The 25,918-nt window shown below is 35.3% G+C and overlaps 1 protein-coding gene across 2 annotated transcripts in view; it reads left to right on the top strand.

The window, feature by feature from the left end:
- LOC127842247 (leucine zipper putative tumor suppressor 2 homolog) overlaps window positions 1-25,918 on the top strand; it is a 123,312-nt gene that overhangs the window by 78,060 nt on the left and 19,334 nt on the right. For both annotated transcript variants that reach the window (XM_052371668.1, XM_052371669.1), the window contains exon 2: window positions 373-1,485. In XM_052371668.1, the coding sequence (XP_052227628.1) occupies window positions 391-1,485 (1,095 nt within the window). In that variant the 5' untranslated portion in view covers window positions 373-390. The remainder of the gene's footprint in view (window positions 1-372; window positions 1,486-25,918) is intronic.

Consider the following 25,918-nt stretch of genomic DNA (forward strand, 5'->3'; position numbering starts at 1 on the left):
TAGTGGATGACTAGCAGTGGTTTTGCATTTGTTGCATTACCGGTAATTCAAATTTCTTGTAAGCTATGTTTTATCTCATGGAAGAAAATAAGCTGATAAAAAAGGGAAGATGTGCATTTAAGTAGAAAAAGTATATTTTCTTAAATAAACATTAAAAAAAAAAAAAATTGCCAATATTTTATTTACAAAAAAATGAATACATATCAAAGGAATGCATACACACACTATTTTCTATTATACAGGCAGACACTGGCAAATTGCAAGTTTATTGCCTAAAACCAAGAAAAAATAAAATACAAGCTCTCTAAAACAGTTTGATGCATTTGATCAGTAATTCTGGTACTAAAGCAATTCTGTGTTGTGTATTTTCAGATCTCTCCGTGAGCCAGAATGATGCGTGGTTACCACGGACACCAGAGACACGACTCTCTGTCTGACGCAGTGTTCTCGGAGGACGAGTTCTACCAGCAGGATATTTACTCCCCAAATCAACAGGATTTTTATTCCCCTAATCAACAGGATTTTTATTCCCAGAATAATTATAATTATTCTGTCACAAACTCAACAACTTCGCTTCAAGATGTATTCTATTCTTCGCAGAGTACAGTGCGAGAAGTAGTGTCGCCGACTGTGTCGAACTATAGCACGTACTCGCACGAAGTGAAATACATATTCGACCCAAATTTCGGAAACATGCAGCAAAGATCAAGGTCTCATTCGAACATAAAGCTGAGTTCCACCCCAGCCCATGTGATGGATTCTCCAGACATGGGGGGTAACTCCGTCGAGGATGACTACTCCCACATTCAGCATCCAAATACCGGTAGAAAGCCTGCTGTCCAGCGAAAGTCCAGTAACTCCAGTCAGCTCAGTTACAGGAGCCAAAGCAATTTAACCAAAGATCAAGGTCAAGGTCACGCTAAGAATCCTCCGCCCCCACCTCCTCGCACCTCTAGCTCCACCTCTTCCCAGAATTCTCATCAAGGGGATGCAACCCTGAGCCCCAGAAAGCCGGGACTGTCACACTCCATGTCAGCGTCATACTCCTCCTACTACTATCCGCAGAATCAGGGTAGAAGGAAAACGTGGTCGCCTGAGGAACTTTTTGGGGTCGGTTCGACTCCCGTGAGTGCTCGAAGAAACCAGCGTCTGCGGGCCTACTCTAATGAACAGCTCGGGGATGCAGCACCAATGGACCCAAGGGAGAGGTCCCTGACCATGGATACAAGAACTTTCGGCATGGATTCTCGGTCTGTTGTCATGGACCATCGATTGGTTGCTATGGATACAAGGCCCGTGGCTATGGACACCAGGCTGGTTTCTGGGGATACAAGGCCAGTTTCTATGGATGCTAAGCCTGTTGCTATGGATGCTAGGCCAATTGCTATGGATACAAGGCAAGATGGTCGGGAGCAAGAGCCTATCTATGAGGAGCTAGAGGCAGGGCCGCCCAAACTTACCCCAGTCAGTGGCATGCTGAACAGGGTAGGTGATCAGATGAAACCTTTCAATATAAAATTATCTGTGCTGTGCTCTGTGAAAAAGGGGTTAACTGCATGTGCGTAAAGTGTTGTCCCAGATTAGCCTGTGCAGTCCCCACTGGCTAATCTGGGACAACTCTTTATGTACATGCATTAGAGGCCCATTTCACAGATCGCGGCTCAATTTATCATGAATTCAACCATTAAGTAATAAGTACCAAAGAAGTGGTTTACGATCTCTTCCAAACATTACAAATTGGTCCTTAACCCTTTCCCACTCAGAAGCAAAGTGAAAATGGCTATGTGCAAACACCTTAAACTCAGAACAGCCTGCGAGTAACTCACAGTCTGTTCAGGTTCTATGCTGTTTGCTGCTCTTCAGTATCTAAGGGTTGGAATTGAAGCCTTTAAAACCGGAATCTAGTAAGAAAGGTCTGAAATTGAATATAACTTTCTAAGGGACTACAAATGCAAGAAAATGTGAACATTCCTATCTAAGTGGTAATTGGTTTAGCGCGCTCCTCTCGAAGAATGAGCCCCAATATATTTAAACACTGGATATATCAATTAATGCATGTGTTTAAAAAAACATGCAAGTGTAAATAGCGTGTCTATAAATAAATACTGATGTTTGTATAAGCGTAAAGAATGTCTCTATCAAACGTTTTATAGTTTTTGGGCAGGTTTCAATATAATGATAAAACTTGAAAAATGAATTGAATGGGCCATATGTGACTGTTTCTTTTCATGCAGTAAATTAACCCAGCTGTGGGGATATGAGGGTTAAATAATAAGTGATGTGTAACAAGTTTTTAGCATGCGACCACGGAATGTTTTGAAATGGGCGCACAATCAGATAAATTACATCATTATGCTGGCTACAACAATGAATTCATGTTTTGAAGGGAAAATTTAGTGGTTTACATAGAAAAAATAATTTGGTTCCACTAAAATTGGAACACAAGTAGGGTAGATATATCTACTTAACGATTCCAATTTTAAAAAGAATATACAGTGAAATTCAGATATATTCTAAATCTCTTTACCCCTGTGACCTTGACCTTGAACTTAGGGTCCGCGTTTAGGTTTCGAAATCTGCATTTAGATTTCGAAAAATGCTCATAACTTCTATATCCCTTGAGATAAAACCTTCATATTTGGTATGCATGTGTATATGGTCAAGGCCTATCCATACGCACATTTTTTTTTACCCCTGTGACCTTGACCTTGAACTTAGGGTCCCCGTTTAGGTTTCGAAATCTGCGTTTAGGTTTCGAAAAATGCTCATTACTTCTATATCCCTTGAGATATAACCTTCATATTTGGTATGCATGTGTATATGGACAAGGCCGTTCCATACGCACAAAAAATTTTAGCCCTCTGACCTTTACCTTGAAGTTAGGGTCCGTGTTTAGGTTTCGAAATCTGCGTTTAGGTTTCGAAAAATGCTCATAACTTCTATGTCCCTTGAGATATAACCTTCATATTTGGTATGCATGTGCATATGGACAAGGCCTTTCCATATGCACAAAAAATTATACCCCTGTGACCTTGACCTTGAACATAGGGTCCGCGTTTAGGTTTCGAAATCTGCGTTTAGGTTTCGAAAAATGCTCATAACTTCTACGTCCCTTGAGATATAACCTTCATATTTGGTATGCATGTGTATATGGACAAGGCCTTTCCATACGCACAATTTTTTTTACCCCTGTGACCTTGACCTTGAACTTAGGGTCCGCGTTTAGGTTTCGAAATCTGCGTTTAGGTTTCGAAAAATGCTCATAACTTTTATGTCCCTTGAGATAACCTTCATATTTGGTAATGCATGTGTATATGGACAAGGCCTTTCCATACGCACAAATTTTTGTACCCCTGTGACCTTGACCTTGAAGTTAGGGTCCGCGTTTAGGTTTTGAAATCTGCGTTTAGGTTTCGAAAAATGCTCATAACTTCTATGTCCCTTGAGATATAACCTTCATATTTGGTATGCATGTGTATATGGACAATGCCTTTCCAAACACACAAATTTTTTTTTAACCCTGTGACCTTGACCTTGAACTTAGGGTCCGCGTTTAGGTTTCGAAATCTGCGTTTAGGTTTCGAAAAAAGCTCATAACTTCTATCAAGCATTTATAGGGGGCATACCCGGTAAGTCATCCTATGGTGACAGCTCTTGTTGATGCTTAATATTAAGACTATTAACATTATGATGTTTTGGATATGGTGTCCGCATTAGAAACTTACAGCAAATAGGAATATATTTCAAAGTCATGTATATATTTTGTGTATTTGTATTTCTCAACTTCAAGAGGATTGTCATTTTACTAATGTTTTTCTGAATTAAGATTTGGAAATGTTATCTTCCAATAATTCAAAGCCACATAAATACTCACATAAAGCCACTATAACATAACAGCATTTACCATTTGTCTCTTAATCATTCTAATTCTTTAATACTTGCGAAGTGCAAACTCATTGAAAATGAATACCTCATTTATATATGTGAATTATTTTTATAACCCTGATGTAATTGGGTGATGTCTCATATTGCCCTGTTACAGGCCTGATATGGCAGGCCTTTGAAACTTGATATCTGTTAACCCTTTCCCACTCAGAAGCAAATTGAAAATGGCTATGTGCAAACAGCATAAAACCAGAACAGCCTGCGAGTAACTCGCAGTCTGTTCAGGTTTTATGCTGTTCGCTGCTCATCAGTATCTAAGGGTTGAAAATGAAGCCTTTAAACTTGAATTTAGTAAGAAAGGTTTTTAATTAAATGTAACTTTCTAAGGGACTACAAATGTGTCAAAATACCTATCTAAGTGCCAAGTGGTAAAAGGTTAACCATATCAACTTCTGTATTTGCCTGCGCATTACAATTGTGTGCGTTATTAAATGAGACTTGTTCATGTTTAACAGCAATGAATCTTCAGATGGTCAAACATTCTTGTAGATATCTGCCATGCAATTTAATTGCTTGTAGAATATGCCGACACTTTCATGTCATGTCTGGTTACATGATACACGCATGACTTCCTGCATGTGATGTCACATTGTAATGGACCGAAATAACAAATAATAGGACAAAATTAATGGTAGGAAAAATTACAGAACATATGACATGTGGTAATTAGTTTCCGAAAAGACATGAAACATAAATGATCATTTATAAATTACCACATAGCTTATCAGATTAATGGCCAAATGACATCACATAATTGATCACATAATTGGTCACATAACACATTACATAAATGTATCAAATAACTGACCACATAATATATAATATAAATGGCCATATGAAATATCACTGGCAGCTGGAAGAATAACTTATTACACAAATGATGACACAACAGACAACATCACTTTAAATGACACACAAACGACCATGTAAGTCATGAAATAAATGAGCACATGACATGACACTTAAATGACCACATTACATATCACATAAGTGACCACATAACATAAAACATAAGTGACCACATAGGGCCATCCTTAAAAAATTGTTTGTTTGGCATAACCCGACCCAGGTAAATTTGGGTGGGTAGGTAGGTAGGGATTTTTATATTTTTTTTGTAATCTTTTTCTGACATTGAAGTCCGACATATACCAAACTGAAAGGTAATTATCAAATAAAGCTCCAAGTCTTCTGCCTCTGGTAAAGATTTTTCTGCACCGTCCGTATCACCGCACGTGTATTAGTAAGTCTATTTTTTCTATAAAGAACTTCGAAAATATAATATAATCGACGAAAAAAACTTGATCTGAAAACGACAGTCCGAAAAATTGTACACACTTTGCACATGAAATAAAATGTGCATATCGTTTGACTACAGAAAATGAAAACAAGTAACGTAGCAAATACGTAATTAATATACTATTTGGTTGACATATTACTTTACAATAGCATTATACAGGGCTCACGCTGGGTTCAAATTTTAGGGAGAAGTGACTTCTCCCTAGACACTGATTTAGGGAGAAGTGAGGAGACTTTAGGGAGAAGTGGAGAGACTCGGACAAAGGGTTTGCTTGTAAGGGGTTACAACATACATATATGTGATAGTAATAATCGACACAACAGATAAATAACCATAATTTTACTAGCTCTTTATTCAATCCATTTTGATGTGAACATACATAGTGTAATAAAGACTTAAGTATTTCAAAGATGATAATTGAAGCAGTAGCCAACATAAATATTTATGTTTGAAATATGACATATGCCAGGGGTTTTTCTGCCTATTTTGCGAAAAGGAGTCTGACCAAATTGGGAATTTTGTATCGACAAAATTGGTCATTTTGGGAATTTTTGCTTCGATGAAACGGCTCATTTGGGAAAAAATTGTGAATTAATCATGCTTAAATAATTCAGTGGTTTAACAAATAAATTTGTTTTTATTTGTTATTTTGTCTTCTTTATATAAACAGATGCAATATTGGGCATGTTCAACGTTAATTCAAGTACTGCAGTTTTGTTTTTCAGTTACAGTTACACTCTGAGATAAGAATTGAACAGTCAAAACCTTATAGCAGATATTTTTGACCAAAACAAACACTGGTTAGTCACACAAATTATAAGACAATTCATTCTTAAAAAAAATTGGGAATGTTTATTATAATTTCGGTTTGGGATCGGGTCCGTTTGCTTTGGGAGTGCCTCCGTTTTCCGGAGGCGCAGACAGTGCTGAAAAATCCCTGTATGCTAAGCAGCTTTGTTAATTTGTGGTAAAAAAAAAACGTTGTGATTATCAACACTTAAATTCTTTGCTTTGAATAACTTTGAGCCAATGTTTGTCAACAATAATAATATTAATGAAAACAAAAATCTATGTTGACAAATTTAAAGTCTAAACAATGATCAATGTCACCATGAAGTAACATCCAGTCTGAAGATTAAAATGAAACATAGTTATTGCTAATTATAGGATATATTTATTTTACAACACGTTATTTCAACTAATGTCAACAACGTTGACAGTTTTGTAAGGTCGCGAAAATATATGACAATATAAGAATTACATTTTACTTGGTGAGTGATAAATCCTCCTTCCAAACAAGCTCATTATTTGTTGAAATAACAACTGTCTGTCCCTATTCATGTTAAAATTCATCATGATTGAGGACAGACAGTGTTTTAAAGTTTAGAAATAAAATCCAAACACAAATATGATTTTCCATGCCGTAATTTTGGACTAAAAATTGACCGCATATTCGCATTAAAAAATAGATTAATTTTCAAATTTTAAAAGGTACTTTGAATTAAAAAAATCAATATTTTTGCACAAAAAAAAATCATTGCCAAAGATTTCAGAAGTTTAAAAAAATCAATAGTGCTGAGTTTGATTTCATTCGAGTGTGATAGTGCCTAACCAAGCGTGACCTGAGCCGCGTGACCTCAGAGATAATCTTTCACAGCATGTGACTATCGTCTGCAACAAAAGGCTTATTAGTGATCTGATAACAAACCATGCCCTTTGGGCATAATTCATCATAATCACATTAATTGAACAATTAATATGGCAACATCACCCCCGTGGATTATCCCTAATCAATATCAAATCAATAACACTTGAAAGACGTCAGCAAACTTCAATTATCACCCCACAAGCACGTGACTGCATTCGAGTTGAACACTGACTTGACGTTCGCCGATTGGATAAGTTTGGAGGTTGGGAGAATCGGGGGCGGGGTCTACCTCAAATTACATGTCGCTCGATTGCGACACGCTTCGGGCAGTGACAGTGTGTATTGGAAAATGTAATCATACCTTGACATCCAGAAAACCGGATGTAAACAAATTCCGATGAAAGAGCGACTGGAAGTCGCTTTTTATCTACGATTTCTTACATTTTAGGCGACATTTGGCGTAGGGAAAGCGACTATGTCGCTCACGTCGCCCCCTAGCGCGAGCCCTGCCGCATAGTTTGTGAGTAAAAAAACAACAAAGTAATTATAACATTTTAATTTCAATCAAGAACAGAAAGGTGCAACATCTTCGACATGTAACTAATTATTTAATTATCATCCTTTATTTCAGATCGATAGTCAGTAGATATTTGTAAAGTGATCAGCTTAATAATAATTTATTGAGTGTTACGCTTCTTTTCATTTGCTTATTTTTTATACGACTTGTGCCTTCGGCCGTTATATTGTAGGCAGACGACAATATCAACTGTGTATTCCATTATCTGCGCATAAATGACCCAGTATTACCCGATAGCGAACTCAATGTTGATTTGCCAGCTACCATAATATGCGCTTCAAATTGTTCATGGAAACAAACAGAAAAATAGTTAAAAAAAACACTTCGGATTAAAATGGCGGATGTTTTCAATGAAATTTAACGAGATTTAAGCATATTCGCAAATTATATTTTCTTGAGCCAAATTCGCTATACTTTCGCAAATGGCGAACAACAGCGCGAGCCCTGTAATAGTGAGCATTTATTCCAATAATAACACGTTCGCAATGCTCGCGCTGTCGTTCGCCATTTGAGTCATTTGCGAAAATATTGAGAATTTGGCACAAGAAAAATCTAAATTGCGAAAATCTAGTAGAATTTTGTTGAAAACATCCGCCATTTTAATCCAGACTGGTTTTCTATATTTGTCTCTTTGTTTCAATGAAAGTGTTCGCAATTCGAACAGTTAACGAAACCCCGTCTGTACCCGATTAGACATAGCTTGACCTTATTGTTAATGAAGTGCAAATGGTAGCTGGCCAATCAGCATTGAGCTCGCTTACACATTACATGACGTCGAATGAAACGTGAGGACGGGTGGAGCTATCAGATAATATTGGGTCATTCATGCGCAGATGTTGTATAATTTGAATACACATTTAATATCGCCGTCTGCCTCCAAAATAGCGACCGGTCGGAAAGTCGTATAAAGAGATAAGCAAATGAAACAAAAACGTGACAATACCCATCAATAAATATTTCTAAGCAGACCACTTTTTATCTTTCTTCCGAATATTTACCGATCTGAATTAAAGAGTGATAATTAAATAATTAGTTATATGGCGATAATATTACACATCTCTGCCGATTGCCGAATTGAATTGAACGGTGATAATTAATTTGTTTTTTTACTCCCAAACTATCCTGAACGACAGCAGCGTATTTTAATAAAAGGGATACGAGAAAAACAGGAGCAGTTAAATTGTATTTAAAGTCTAATTCATCGCATATGCATATGTTAAATAAATAGGCGACTCGAATAAATACTGGTACGCGTTTTGTTCATTGCTATTCTAGATATCCTTGAAAGAGCATTCAATTAAATGACGCAAATAACCGAAAAGGATAAAAAGCGGAAAGAAAATATTTAGCGGAAAGAATTTTTGGCGAGCAAAAAAAAATTTTTTTTGGAAAGTAACAAAAAAAAAATTCAGTTGGGTCTTTTAGTAGGTCGGGCGGGTTATGCCAAACAAAAGAATTTTTAAGGAAGGCCTAACACATTGCATGCATGGCCACATGACAGAATACAACAATTACTTGATATAACATTATATAAATGGCCATTTGGCATGTCACATAACTGGCCATATGACATGGTGAGAGAAAATGATAAAAATAGATTACAGAAAAAATGTGTTTTATATAATTGTAGACAGAAACGTCAATCAAACAAGTAGTTAACCAATCTTTAACATTTCAGTGGTATATATAATAGAACATGTTTGCTTTATCCAATCAGTTAACATCAAAGAATTGGACAAAAAAAAACTCGTCAGGCAATCAATGCCCATCAATCGGTAAATGGAGCAGTTTACTTGATTACAGTATGTTTTCAGATGACTTGTCGTAAATACAAGTGTGGGTGCTTTCGCATTGTTCAGGTGAGATAGAGTACACAAAGGGTGAAAAGCACGAGTGAAATATGGTGGCCTGTTTTCGCATAAAAAACAAGTAATTGAGACTCATTTTTGCAAAACTGGGCTTAATGCATGTACGTAGTGTCCTCAAAGATTAACCTGTGCAGTCCATGCATTTAATCAAGGACCACACTTTTTTGTTTAATTGAATTTTTTGTTAAATGGAACAGTCTTCAAAACAAAAATCCAGTTTGAAGCGGAAAGTGTTGTCTCTTATTAGCCACATACACAAATGCATTGATGACATACGCACATGCATTGATGACATACGCACATGCATTGATGACATACGCACATGCATTGATGACATGTGCACATGCATTGATGACATACGCACATGCATTGATGACATACACAAATGCATTGATGACATACGCACATGCATTGATGACATACGCACATGCATTGATGACATACGCACATGCATTGATGACATACGCACATGCATTGATGACATACACAAATGCATTGATGACATACGCACATGCATTGATGACATACGCACATGCATTGATGACATACGCATATGCATTGATGACATACGCACATGCATTGATGACATACGCACATGCATTGATGACATACGCACATGCATTGATGACATACGCACATACATTGATGACATACGCACATACATTGATGACATACGCACATGCATTAAGCCCCATTTTCCCAGAATGAGGCTCCAGTGGAAGTAATATTTTCCAATATTGCACTGGTTTTGAATTGTTTGGTTTGCACATAGCAATACCTGATTTATAAGATTGGTACTTGAATTATTTACCTAAGATGCTCCATATACAAACACTTGCTGGAATGGGTTACATCGATGCAGTTATGGGGTTACATTCTTAGCATTTTTAATAAAAAAAAATCCACTAAACTTATTTTATTTTGGTAAAATAGTTATTTTAGGAGCTTCTCATTTATTTTTGTTACATATTCAAGTTGAAGTGTAATTCACTGATAACAGATGTTCCATTTAGGTTTAGGTATGTTAGTGCAACTAAACAAAAATGTGTATTTTTTTCTCTCTTTAGCAGTGCAGAATGACAAAAGGCATTCAACTTTGTTGTTACTGTTTCTAGGCCTACAGTATAATATTTGACAGTAGGATGAACTCATTGTATCTCTTGTGAAATATTATTCTTAAAAAATATTGTCTCCATAGCAATTTGCCAAATATCTGTGCCACTTCATTTTTTTTGCTATCTTTAGCTCTCTGTTACGTGGTGAAATAATACAAGGGAAACAACTCTTGAGTGAATGAGACACTTTGCAACCAGAGTTGTCTTTCTTGAAAATTCATTTCAAGTAAGAAAATATGGTAACAAAGAATAATTTCAATTCGATCATGTCCAAATGAATTAGGAAAAAAATATTTGTGTAAAGAGGTGTTAGAATTGATAAAAGTTTGTTTTTTCTTTATTATGGAAAGTTCAAACCTATAAACTTCATACAAAGTACATAAAGCAGGTGTAAGATTGAGAGAGTTTGGTAAGAAATTGTGTTTGACCTATTTATTTGGTATATTTATTGTCCCCTACCGGTGAAACCGGAGGGGACTTATGGTTTGAACTCCGTCTGTCTGTCTGTCTGTCTGTCAGTCTGTCTGTCTGTCTGTCAGTCAGTCAGTCAGTCAGTCAGTCAGTCAGTCAGTCAGTCAGTCAGTCAGTCAGTCAGTCACACTTTTCTGGATCCTGCGATAACTTTAAAAGTTCTTCATATTTTTTCATGAAACTTGAAACATGGATAGATGGCAATATGGAGATTATGCACGTCATTTCATTTTGTTCCTACGTCAAAAATTCTGGTTGCTACGGCAACAAATATATGTAAAAAATTTTTTTACTGACAATGGTGGAGTTTCACTGGTAGGGGACCATATTGCTTGGCAATCTCTTGTTAACTAATAATATTATTAGTTCCTTAGCAAAGGTGTGTTATTTTTAGATTTCATATAACAGTATGGGACAATATTTACGCAATTTGATTATTTTGTAAGGCTAAAATAATTTTTAATTAACCATTTGTTTTCTGATGAATGTTTCTGCTTAGTAAAACAAATCCCAATATGGACCATTACAACAACAATTAAGCTTTGAACATGAGCACACATGTGTTAAACATGGTCATTGGTCCAACAGAGTTTGTAGTAACACAAGAATTCGTGACAAACACAAATATATACCGTCCCCAGGCTAGTTAATACGTTCAATGTATTAATGTACACCTAGGCCGTGTGTCACCGATTAAGTTGTGTTTCATTCTTGATTTACATTTGATGAAAAAAAGACAGCACTCTCTTATGTAAAAATATGTAAAATAGTGGTAGAGCAGTTAAGTTATGAAGCTTTGAAGGATATTTGTATGGTGGCTTAAAAAAAACTCTTTTGGTGTTGTTGTTTTATTAAGGAAGTTGTTAAAAAAAAATAGTTTGCCAATTTGTTTCCTTGAAAATGCACTTGTGCTAAAAGACATAATTTTGAATGCTACTACAGAAAAAAACATTGTGAAGTGCATATCCTTCAGTTGAATGAAGGGGTTACTTGATGATTTATTTTTTGTGTGAATTACACCAAGTTAGTGACTAATGGGTATTGTGAATACCATTGGGTAAGCAAGAAGACTATGGTGAATAACATAAAGTGAGCAATTTGTATCTAAGCATTCTGAAGCAACAAAAAGTGTGACTTTTCCTGACATCAGTGGTTGATTTGACAAATGGACTCTGACTTTTGGTAATGTCAGTAATTCAACTGACAGGTGGACTGAGCAGATATGGAGGACGCGGGCAATTATGTGCTACTGGAGGTAAATCTATCATCATCATCATCATCATAATCATCATCATCACCATCATCATCATCATAAATCATTGAATATGTCTGAATTCGGTGCCATATTACACGTTGCGTGCAGCAAAAACTGTGTAAATGATTGCGTTACACATAAATTTTTTGGCCAAGAACACAGACTTATTAAATAAATTAATTCTGGTGGCCTAAAAAAAACATGTTGTGGTTCGGGTCACCCGACCCTACCTAGGAAAATGCGCAGACCCTAAAGTTTTCTTTGCCGTGCCGACCCTAAACTTTTTGAACATTTTCCGGTAGGATAAATATCAAAGCGATATCGACTTATCCGAAAATTGTGAGAACCGATTTATGATTCTCTGTCAATTACGTCATGTATCTCTTTACCCACCTAAAGCCCGCCTTAAGGCGGATCATCATTGTAATGGAAAATCGATATTGGCCACTGAGAGCGCATGCTTTGAATGAGTATCAACACTCGCAAGCAGTCATACCTGTACCTGCAGTAAAATCATGCAGACGACGAGTGACGTAATTTTCATAAGTGTGTGATTTAATCGCAGTTTGTTGGCTTTGTTATTTGACACACTCATCGGTCCCTACGGTGTAAACCTCCTCAATGAAATCTTGGCCGCTTACTTAGATGACAGATGATGGCAATCGGGTAAAATCCTCGTGGGTATTGTGCATTTCATGCATAATAGGTTCAAAACATTTATTTGATACATGCGCTATAACAAATTATCGTTGAATTAATTACGCACAACTGTTAATGTTTCGTTCGATTCTCAAATAAGCATTATTCAATTTGTAATCCGAAACACGCTTCTGAATTTTAATGCTTACAGGACATTTACAAATTCTAGCATCAAATAAACAGTGCTTTATTCTTTGTCTCAATAAAAAGCTCTCGAAAATTATGCAGACATGTAGAACGTCGCATAGGAAGTGTGGGTGTATTTTGTGTTGTATAAAAACGTGAACATCACATCACGTCAGGCGATTTACGCGTGTTCAGTGGAAAAAAAAACGACCAGATTTCTAGGTTGGCGCTAAGGAAAAAAACTTAGTCGCCAAATCTAGGGTGGTCCGGCGGCATGCCACCCCCTCCCCCCCACCCCCCCGGATTTTTTTTTCATCCTAGATTGTCTGTGGTGCGTTTTGGGGCTATTTCCTGAGCAAAATTAAGACTATTTGTTTCTGAAATTAGCCCTTTTTTGCTTGAAAATTTTTCTTTGCTGGTGAGCCACTTGCTGACATTTTGCAGCCAATTTATTTGTTTACATAGACACCAGTGGCGTAGTGATAATGATACACTAACACCGTTAAACAGTTTTCGGTACATGTGGTATTTAGGTTTGAAACCACTAAAGCAGCCCGCCCGTCTCGGAAATAATTATACGACATTTTATAAAATCCAAACATTTTTTTTTCGTTTTTGAAGAAATGCGTGAGGAATTACTAAGTCAGCATGAGACCGCCATTGCATGTCAAAAAAAGTGAGACTCACGATGAAACCGTGAACCTTGACAGGTATAGACGTTTTTGATTCTGCATTCACATCTGCACTATTTTAGACGTCCTCCGATCGCGAACCTAACATTTGGTCATTTCCTGAGTTAACATTATTCTGTCCGCTTTCTTTTCTAAAGAATTGTGTTAATTTCTGTTGCTTCGACTTTCCATTTTCGCTCGCAGCATCCATTTTTCCCAGAATCTGCAACTCACTTTCTAAATCGGTCTTTCAAGTCGCATAGCGACCGTAAAGGGAAGTAACTCTTATCTACTTTTTTAGCCAATCAAAATCGTTGTGTCTTGGGAAATTAGTTTATAGTGGCTATGTCAATGCCATAACTCCGCCCATCTGATTAAATGCCAATCCGTACTGGTCGATTCGATAACGTTGAATCATAACATCTATAGCATAGGTCATTACACGGCACGCTTCAGTGATTCAGTCATCACGTAAATAGCCAAGTAACCAAAATGTTCAAAAAGTCTGGTTGCAGTGTAAAGCTTGACCAATTAAGACATTAGCCATGTGGATTATCGACCTAGGCGGTCTTCATTATCCCCTGGGGCCTTTCCGGTAAGGATGTTATCTTTGTAATCTTGGCGATGTTTCTGGCGATTGATACGGCCTGAAAACAGGCAATTAGAGTGTGCATTTGTAAAGCATAGGGTCTATTTTTTTCCAATCGCCAATTTCATGAAAATCTTATTTTTAATCGCCAGCTAGGAATTGTAATCGCCAATGGCGATTTCGGCGATCGGTAACGCTAACGTAGGATTTGACGTTATTTCATCTCATCTTTACATGTTAATAGTAACAAATGCCAAACTTTATTTGATACATAAGAAAAATGGCGAATGTTTGTGTTTCTTGAAATTCTTGAGCACTTTCATAGTATTTACCAGAATTTGCGTTAAAACTGGAATATACTGGATTATCGGGTAATGAGTAGCGACGGGCAAAGTAGTAAGTATAATTATGCAGTAATAGATAGAAAGCATGGTTGATACGGATGTATTAAGGAATCGATCGAGATGGGATTATGCGTATCTATGCGGGAAATACACTACACAATAATGGAAACACTTTTCTATGGTGTACATAGAGGTTTTATGTGAAAACCATCAGCATAGAATGACTTTTAAAGGGGCCTTTTCACAGATTTTGGCATTTTTTAACTTATTCATTGAATGCTTTATATCGATAAATGTAAACATTGGATCGTAAAAGCTCCAGTAAAAAATCAAGAATATATTTAAAAAAGGAAAAGAACATTGCCCGGACCAGGTTTCGAACCAGTGACCCCTGGAGTCCTGCCAGAGTCCTGAAGTAAAAACGCTTTAGCCTACTGAGCTATTCCGCCGAGTACACATATGTGACGTATTTTATACCTTATATAAGCAATCTTCGTAGTTTCACAAAATTTAGCGACAAAAACAGAACTCTCCAAATTATTCAATCGTTTCGCGTTGCAACGCTTTATAATTTGTAGGTTTTAAAATCGTCAAAAGATGCATATAATGGCTATATTAGACCATGGTAAATGTTCAGTATTACTGTTTCCTCACAAATATCATAACTAAAACGAAAATTTGCGAATCTGAAACAACTTTTTTCAATTTTGTCAATTTACCAAAGCGTGAAAAGATCCCTTTAAAAACAGTCTGGAGAAAAAAAAATAAAAAAAAATCGACCTACCCTACCTAAAAATTTGTTCAATGTTACCCGAACCACAACATTTTTTGGCCTAAGCAGCATAAAAAAACTGAACCCCACACAGTCACATTATCCAGCACCCTGTTTATTACCAAACCCAACGGTTTATTATAAAGTTCTTACATGAAAATACTTCACACCTACACTAAAATCTTGCCCAGTCTTTATAGATTCTACACCATCACTGCTAGAAATATTGTAAGCTTTTCAGTGCTATTCATTAAGGTTGACTTTACTATTTATGACTGTAATATACTTATTTCCAAATCAATTGACAACCTAATGAAACATTGATTTTCATTTGTTTCATTTTCACTCATAGCTCAGATATTGAAGGTGGTATTCTTGTTAGCACTTTTGTGATATATAGTGTATCTTAAGGGTCAATTCTGTAAATATGGGCTCATGCTTTTTTATTGCGTGAAGAGATGGGTTCTGGTTTCTGGCTGTAAACGCTGAAGTGTTTGGGGTGAAATATATTGCACTCACCTTTCTTCTATCAATATATATGTCATACTTAACTGATTTCTTATCCTATCTGAGTGCATTATTTTATCTGGGATTTTCTTTTTGTTTTGCTTGTGGACCAGGAATAATTCTTTCATTGATGGTGTAATTAAGGAATTCAAATTGATTTTATTGTCATTAGTTAGTGTTTATAGTAGTTATCACAATGATGGAGTAATTTAACTCAAGAAAATATTAATATTGTGTTTGTATGTTAGTGGGAAAAAATGGTACAATATAATAACTTATCAATAATAAGTGTATGAATTTAAAAATTCTAAGAATAAAATCAATCATTTACTGCATTTAAATATGTTCAAGTGTTTGAGAATGTTGTTGTTTTTATAAACAAAATTAAAGATAAACAAAATGTCAGTTAGTAAAATTACATCAGCACATGACTTTATGTTCAATTATTTTGAATGCTTGTTATTTTTTTGTCAGAGCGCAAAATGTAAGAAGGAAGTTAATTAATTATTAAATTACATCATTCCCATCTTTAGGTGTAAGGGATAGAGAAAAACCTCATTGATACAATTAAAAGTAATCAGTGACTGGTGATAATAAGAGGAGTGTTGACCCTAGATAAAGATTTAATTTTCCATAAGATTGACATAAATATTATCTATAATTTTATCATCATAAAAAGGAAATTATCGTTATTTATTGACAATCAGATTGTTAACAATATGCAGCAATCTTGTTTGTTCAAATGTTAACTGTATCCTGATACCAACCGAGGCTCAGGCAACATATTCATGGAATAATGTTTTGTTTGAATGCTTAGTACAAGTGATTTTGTTATTTTCTTGTGTCTGTGAAGAGTATAATTTTCAATAGATTATTTGTTAAAAAAGAAATTTAAAGGAATGATATTTTTTTTTTTAAAGAAATCAGGAACCAAGAAATATTCAAGAATACAGGTTGCCAAATTGTACATTGGGGATTTGGAATTGCCTAGGATTGTCACAATATATTTTAAGAGAAAGGCTAGATTTAATGATCTCTGAGAGTATGGCTACACTGCTAATTAATTAGTTATTCTGAATGTCTGATAATTAATTCAGAACTGATATAAACTTTAATGGGGTTCAGTCAGGCAGTGTTCAACCATGGAAATTAGAGAATGTGGAAAGCAAAAACTCTGGAATGTAAAATTATTGTTAGTCAAATCCTTCAGGTTGGATTAAATGAAGGTTTTTGCTGGTTCATGTACCTTGTGATTAGAGGTAAATAGTGAATGCTGTCTTATGTGTAAATTAGGCCCATAAATATTGATGCAATAATTGTTTTGCAGACAGATTAGAAGTGGTTCACTATCTTTTATCATTGATAAATAGCCTGAAAATTGATAAACATACAGTAAAATAAATGATAAACCTTGTAGACTGGTGATAACTGATGATGTAGATGATGATAAATAGATGGGGAGATGAAAGGCTGTGTTTCCAAGTTTGTTAGTAACTGAGACTTGCACAGTATGGTCCTAGTGTTTCAAGTGCTTCTGTATGTGGACTTTCTGTGCTACTCAATATTTATATTAGAGCTGGTTTCTAGAAAAACTGGATTTAATTTCTGTGCATAAAGTCTGTCCCAAATTAGCCTGTGCTTGCACACTAATTTAGGATGAAACATATGCACATGATTTAAGCCCATTTCTCCTAGATACTGGTTATATTATTGTGTCAATTTTCGTCGTTTGTGGGCGGTAGCTTTTCAATTTTTGCTACTTAAAACACATTTCTGACTAGTAATTGCTAATAGCTATCTAATGTCGACTGTGAAATATGAAATGCAATTTGAATTCATAAACAAAGGGAGATAATCTCCTAAATTCATAAAGGGAGGATATTTTCGCTAAATAAAGGGAGGTAATTCAACTGTGTCGGCAAGTAAAGGAAGGTAATGAAGTGTTCAGGAGCAGCATGGCGTCGGTTGTTCAGACGCAGGAAAGAGGTGTTGCCAGGGGCAGACGACTTTGATCAGGTGACTAACCCAGTTATTTACGGCCATATACGCATAGTAGTTTTAATATTGTCATCGTTTTATAACTATTAAAATTGTTGGAGTGGGAGACACATGGTGCCAGTAAAATTGCAATCTTCTCTGTCAATCAATTGAACATTTGTAAGTTTAGTACATGCACACATTTAAGTTAAAATTCTAAATTCGATTCATAATATTTTTTATGAGAATAACAGTGGCACACAGCCAGGGACAATATGTATAATCAGAGATGCGGTGTTGACCATGAGAATCTCTCATGCGAACCACTTCAAACAATCATTACAGAATAGTACACAATTGAAGGACCTATAAATTACTATATTCCAAGACCCCCCCCTACAGGTAACTTAACCATGTGGTCTGAAGCATTCCAAATATTTAACTCCTGAGAAATAGTTAGATTTGTTACTAATTGTAAATAAATTGTTATTTATTGTCAGAGTCCTGTGAATATTGCCCGTTAAAAAACGCTCTAGTTCTTTTGCCCAGTATTTAACATTTTTGTTGTGTCAAATATAGGTCTCTCTACCTACACTGACTTAGTCATCGATAAATTTTTATTAAATCAAAGTTATTGGACAGTATAGGCCTGATTGTGCTTAACGATAGGTCTATAATAAATACCGCAAATATTCCCCAGAAGATATCATGCATTAATGGGCTTTTGATTATTGACAATATAATTATTTGGTGTGAAATATTTTTTTTTACATTTGATTAAATCACCCGAAGGAAGATCAACCATTGATAAGCTAGAGGGTACAGAAAGATTTCTCGCTATCTAGTCAGCTGATTTATCTTTTGTGGGAGAGCTGGTATTGTAACAGATAAACGATCATAATTGTTTGTATTTGCGATCTGATAGCTGTTTGGATCGTCTAAGTGTCTATGACTCAGTAATAATGTATTTTTTTCCAAATTTTTGCTAGCTGTTAATACCATTTAATGCGTTTAAGCAAGGGATGAACATCTAAATCTTGGCATTGTTTGAAATGTTAGAATTAGATGACTTGATAATGGGTATCTTTTGTTTCAGTTTTAACTGAATTGTGATTCAAACAGATTGCGGTGATACAAATTTGATTATGTCGCGAACTTTGTGACATTATGTCTGGATAAACATCAGGGTTTTCCAAGTGATCGGTTATTAAACGTAGGTCAGGACTGTTAACCATCTGATGTATCCATGAGCGTTGTTAGCGCGTTGACACTGTCACAGGTGTGATCCTCAGATAGCAAATGTGAATAGGGACTTTAATGTGACCAGATATCATGGTCATCATCTAAAATACTAAATTGACAATGAGTCAGATCGGTTAAATATGTCTGTACAGTTGATTGTGGGTTGAAATGAAGCACTTTGACTTGAGCCAATTTTTTTCCCAACCGGAATGATGGATTTTCCTCTGACAAATATGAAATTTGGGACCAGTATATAATGAAAAAAAAGGTGCACTTGAAAGCTTAATGTTCAACATGGGTCAGACTTAAATGTTGCAAATAATATGTATCTTCATGAGGAAGTTACCTTAAGTATAATTATCCCTTTAACACTCAGAAACAAAGTGAAAATGGATATGCAACCAGCATGCAACCAGAACAGCCTGGGAGTACCTCTCAGGCTGTTCATGTTTAATGCTGTTTGCTGCTCATCAGTATCGAAGGGTAGTAAATGAAGCCTGTAAAACTTAATTCTATGAAGAAATATCTTTAATTTAATTTGATTTTCTAATGGGCTTTAAACTGGTCAAAATGCATATCTGAGGAGAAAATGGATAATTCATGATTGCCACAATATCAGATTGTAGCCTTCAATAGTTCACAATTATTATATACATCTTTACCCGATTGTTCTAAAGGAGGGGCCCTGAGGGTATCCCAGGGGTTGGGGGGGGACAGGGGGGTCATCTGATATCAGCCTCACTACCTTTGATCTCTGGCGTATGTGGTAATTCTAGAGGCCTACACTCAATGTTCTTGCCAGTACCCATTGAACATCCATGCATAATGGATGATGATTGTGGAGGGTAGGTGGGAAACACTGATTAAATACAGGGTATTTATGTACCCGTCACTTAATTACAGGTCGTGTTTGGAATTTGTAGGTACATAGTTGGAGACAGACTGTGTCACATTTATGATACGGGTATTGGGTTTTTCGTAGGTCAAAGAAATCCACAAATTTATCATGTCATGGGATTCGTTTGCTCTCTTTACCGCTGTATTTGAAACTCTAACAAAGAATAATAGTGTCACATAGTTTAAGATAACCTTGTTTTACTTTTGTTTTACTAAAGAATTTAGATTCATGATCCATTAAATTATCCTATTTTAAAATAACAAGAGAAATTTAATAACATCAAGAATAATTTGTGACAATATTCAGTTGTAATTAATCATAATTAATTGTACATGCACGTAACATGTCATGTACTTTTTACTTTACATGTCAGTTTTCTCGGTGAGACAGCGGATGAAAAAATACGTCATTCAAGTCATGCAAGTTTTGCAAGTTGCACAAACAAACTAACAGAAACTCTTGCAGTGTTGGAACCGAATTTTGAAGGCCTTTGCAAACAGTTTGGATCCAGATGAGACGCCACAGAACATGGCGTCTCATCAGGATCCAAACTGTTTGCTATTCTGACAGCATTTTCTTTGATTTTTGCTAACTTAAAAAATTCAGCAGACGACATTTAAGCAGACGACAAATTTCCTAGCATGCAAAGGGTTAACAGTAACAAACACTGCATCAGCAAGTAAATTCCTTCAATTGCCTAACGAGCTTGAAATTTATTTCATTGTGTCGGGCGTAATTCACATTAAACTTTACTTTTGTAAATATTTTCCTGCCGATCAGATGACGAGTAATTTCAGGTATCCAATATCGAGCAAAAGTCGTTAGGCTCCAAACATTCTGACCACATCTAAACCTTGTAACAAAGCCCATTAAATGTGGGTGTATCACTGCTCTATGTTGGAATTTAAATTTTAAATGGTCGATTTGTAGGGACAGAATGATTACAGGGTTTATACTGACATGCTGTCTTAGGCAATTTTTGTTGAATTGATGTCTTTTAACGTTTCATTAAGTTGTTAACATTTATCTTCGTCCCTGACTCTCAATTTATAGTCTCAATTTGTACACTTCTTTCACATGATCCTTTTCATCACATTTTGGTTTAAGGATCTTTTTCCCAACAGTTTGATTAAAAGGATCATAATTTCATCACAACTTGAGTTTCAATGGATCCACTTAAACACAACTTGGTCTGAGGTGACCCATTTTAATACAGTATGTCAAGGGTTTAGTGTGACACTATTGTATCTTCTTCAAATTGCTTTATAAGATATGATAGTTTGGCGCTCAACCGTCAATTTGTTTGATGAAGATCCTTTAATACTTTCTTAGTGTGAAGGGTCCCTTTTTTATCTCATGGAGTAGTGGACCCTATTCACCAGATTTTGTTTCAGGGGGGGGGGGGGGGGTCCTTAGGAACTTAGGAACTTTTTTGATAACTGGTATTGAAATTCAGTGTGGCAGCTGGATAGTTAAATTATGATCACTTAATTATAATTTTCTTATTGTTTACTGAAAATTGGCCCCTCTCTGTATTAACTCATTGATTGGACGCGTGTATGACTTTGTGTGCATGTCTTTTATTTAAATCATAATGTATGAGTGTTGTCTACCCTATGTTGACCTTTGAATCTCTTACTTAAATTTAATTTAGTGTCAGTCAGCTAGTAATTGACTGAATAACATGAAGCACTGTAGTGCATTTTAGGGTGATTTAGAGAAAATGAAACGGATCTGATATACTTAAGCAAATTATGATAAAAAAAGCTAAGACATAACTGTCACATTTTTGGGGTTCTAAAATTGAGCTGAAAATGAAAGTGTTTTAATCTTTCTTTTAACAGCCTTCAGTTCCTCAAATTGATCCTTACAAAGGTAAATAATTTTAATAAAGATGAATAAATGTTCAAGTGTGCCCATAAATCAACATTAAGTACATGTGAAGGGTCATTAAGGGGACATCAGGGTTGTTAGGTATTAAATACTTGTTTTGAGGGGACATGAAAAAGGTGACCGAAGTAAAAAAAATCAGTTGCACAACAGGATTGATTTGTGGTCACTTTTTTGTATGACAAAGTTAGTGGATTTTGACATTTTTCAATAAAAAGATGATTTAACCCTTTCACAATCAGATACACATTTTGACTTGTTGTAGTCAAAATCAAATTAAATTTAAGATGTTTGTTACTAGATTTAAGTTTGAAAGGCTTCAAATCCAATTCTTTGATACTGATGAGCAGCATAAAACCTGAACAGCCTGCTAGTAACTCGCGGGCTGTTCTGGTTTTATTCTGGTTTCATAGAGTCATATTGACCTTGCTTCTGAGCGGAAAAGGATATTGGGATCAAACCTGGGACGTTCTTATCGCCAGGTGGACACCATATTTAGTATGCCACTGCAACATCTCAACCAGTCTCCGCTGGGGAAGATACAAAAAAATTTATATGCTAAACAGCCGAAATCTTAAATTGTTTATACCCTTAAAAGGATGATACTGTACATAAATAACAGGATTTAAACGACATACGGTACTAGTATTGAAAATACTTGATTAAACAACTTTGTGCTTTGCCATGGACATAGATTTCTAAACTGAGGAATTTACTTGTGGCATTTATTTTTTGGATTTTCTTTCAGGTAATATTTGCTCACTGTATAATGGAGAAATAACTTTGTGTTTAAAACAACATACTAATTATGCAATTACAATTCAGACAATTGGTACAGTTTTGTTAAAATTCTGACTATTTGTACTGTTTCCAAAAATATATTTGGGGATGTTTATTCAATATTGAATGACAATTCATTTTGTTTACATGTAAGAATATTACATCACTGTCAAGTCACAATTTTATATTACTGGATTGCTTGAGGCATGTTTAATGGGGATGTAAATGAATAGTGTGGGAGCACTATATGTCAAATCAGTTACTAATGTTTGCATAATTAGTCACTAAAATTATAACCAATTAAATTAAGTTTACTTTATGGCTTGATGCATAATTAGTCATTAAAAATAAGAACCAATTAAATCAAGTTAACGGTAAGGCTGCTCCAACAGCTAATGTCATGTTAATAGCTTTAACATCACCAGCTGTTAATAATATGATTAAGACATCGAGGTTCGCCCTTACGACTTTTGCTGTCATTTATTAGTATTTGATTTAACAATTATCACCTAGTAAGTGTTTCCTGTTTGATTTACTATGTAAGAGATACACAGTTGATGTGACAGGTTATACACAAGTTATAGAAATGATTATCAACCATATGTAGTAAACATGAAGGTTATTAGTAGGTGAATTATTGCAGTTGTCATGACAATGTTTACGATATTTCTGTATTCTAACCCTCCCCAAATGGGCAAACATTGGTGACATCAAGGCCTGTTTAAGGGTCAAACTGTGATTAAGAGCTTATGCAAATTTCCTGATGGATACAAATAATTTTGACTGGTCATTAATTGCAGCATGATCTTGCATAAATTAACCTATAGAATGTTGTAATAGGCTACATGCCACTAATTTTTGTTTGTTTAGAAGCCAGTTTGAGTGGAGTTGAGAATTAAGTTTGAATCAATTAAGAAATATTCTAGATTCCTTTGTTTTTGAAAAAATTAACATTAGCTTTGGCAGTGTTCATACTGGGATGCCCTGTGCAGAATTCCTGCAAAGTAATCAAAAGTCACAGCCTCAACCTGAGGCACACTTTTTTGTAAGGTAGATATGCAGCACGCGTCATAATACTACTACAGCGAATTGCTGTAAGTTCTATCTGAAGTACTTGCAATTTTTAAGTTTATTTTAAATAAGAATTATCATCTTCCAAAGTTAAATTTAAAAATGAAATAGTGAGTGTACAATAACACTGTTGAATTTTTTGTCTAAATTTCTGCAGAAAACTGACAATGGTTGAAAACTAAAGGGGAAAATGTTAGTTGGCCAAAACCACTTTGCATGTTAAACTTCAGCATAAGCCACAAGTGAACAAACTAAAAAAGATGACATTTAAAACAATGCTGCCTTGATAATTATTTTGTTTTATGTATTTTGACACAATTAAAACGCAATTTAACACTGCTGTGGCTGTTGATATTAATTTTTTGTTTCTTGTATGTGTTTTTTATCAGCTCAAATTTTTTGTATTGTCTGATAAAATTTGTCAAAACCAGAAAAATATAAATCTATACACATCTATTGTTCCAAATCATGATGACTTTTCAATATCTTCGTTCTAAACATATGCCTTTGGCAAAACAGTTTTTAAAGGAAATTCGGCCAGTATGACTTAATGGTTGCATAAATATATGTGGCCAGTGTATCAAAAAAACAAATATTGACCCAGACTTGTAAAGGTGTGCTCTAAGAAGTGATAGGGGCATTATTTCAGGGATTTTTAAGTTATATATGCTTGCAAACCATTATGCCCTCAGTTTGTAGTTTTGGGATAATATTGACTTGAACTTGGTCAAGATGTTTATTGAAGTGGTGTTGTGTATATTTGGCAGGTGGTCTTGAATGTGCAAGATGGGTCAATATTGACTCTGGTCAGATTTCAAGAAGTAAATCAGATGAATTATAACCCTTGGGGACATTGATTTGCATATAACTGACTTGCCTGCCATGTGTTTTCTGGGGGTGTATAAGCAGCAAAGCTCTTTTTGGCAACATTGCAAGACACTTCTTAACCCTTTCCAACTTTGAAGGCAAAGTGAAAATGGCTTTGTGCAAACAGCATAAAACTAGAACAGCCTGCGAGTAACTTGCAGTCTGTTCAGGTTTAATGCTGGTTGCTGCTCATCAGTATCTAAGGGTTGGAAATGAAACCTTTAAAAATTGAATTTAGTAAGAAATGTCTTTAATTAAATATAACTTTCTAAGACACTGACTACAAATGAGTTAAAATATGTAAACTATCTAAGTAGTAAAGGGTTAAATTAATTGAATTTCTTACAATATCAGCATGCATTATCAGCCCTTGTCAAAACAAAATCTCAAAATTATGAATTTGAAAGTAGCAACTTTTCTGTAATCTTAAGTACACATTCTTATGAATAAAGACTGATAACATTTTTGACATTAATTTCAGATATGTCAAATATAGATAAAACCTTTCTTCTTAAGGACCTCTTGATAAGTGACTTTTTTCATTCCAGTGGGCTTATAAGATACCTACAAAATATCAATGTAACCCTGTAATGTTGTGTATTAGAGGAGGTATTTTGATACGCAAGAAACCATGATATAGCAATATGGTTTATAATGGTAGGCATGACTTACGGCATTGATACCACTTAATACCCAATCAAATGCCTCAGTAAGAGGCCCCTGTCACTTGATCAGTGACCTATGTTGATTCAAGGTTTTATGGTAGGTAAACATGATACACTTTACTGGTCACTTTGTGTACAAATATTTGTCCACCAGGTTGAAATGTGACATAAAAGTATTCCGATTTGTTTTTTCTTATATCGTATGTAGTAGCACAATTACTATGGTTGTGAAAGTTCTAAAGAAAACTGGTCAGACTTCTGTGAATTTATGCTATTTTTCTTGTGAGAAACTATTGGTGCCTTGCTATTTTATGGTATCCAGAAAAGAGTGTTGTTTTTAATTTGGAACTAGACCAAAAAGGAAAATAATTTTCTGAGAAAATATTCCATAAACCAAAGGACTGTTTAGTAATACCATAACTAAGTGGACAGTTCTTGTTGCACTGCATTATTTGGGAGACATTTATTGCTGCATTATTTTGGGAGACTTTGATTGCTGAATTATTTGGGAGACATTGATTGTGGGAAATATATCTTCAGAAGTGTTAATAACTGTAATAAGTTTTTGGACAGGAATCTGTGTGTGAGTCATGCACGAGCTACGGAAGATACACGATGGCACGTGGCTCTTTGTACAGGTATAA

The sequence above is a fragment of the Dreissena polymorpha genome, chromosome 8 (assembly GCF_020536995.1).
Source record: "Dreissena polymorpha isolate Duluth1 chromosome 8, UMN_Dpol_1.0, whole genome shotgun sequence".
Classification (NCBI taxonomy): Eukaryota; Metazoa; Mollusca; class Bivalvia; order Myida; family Dreissenidae; genus Dreissena; species Dreissena polymorpha.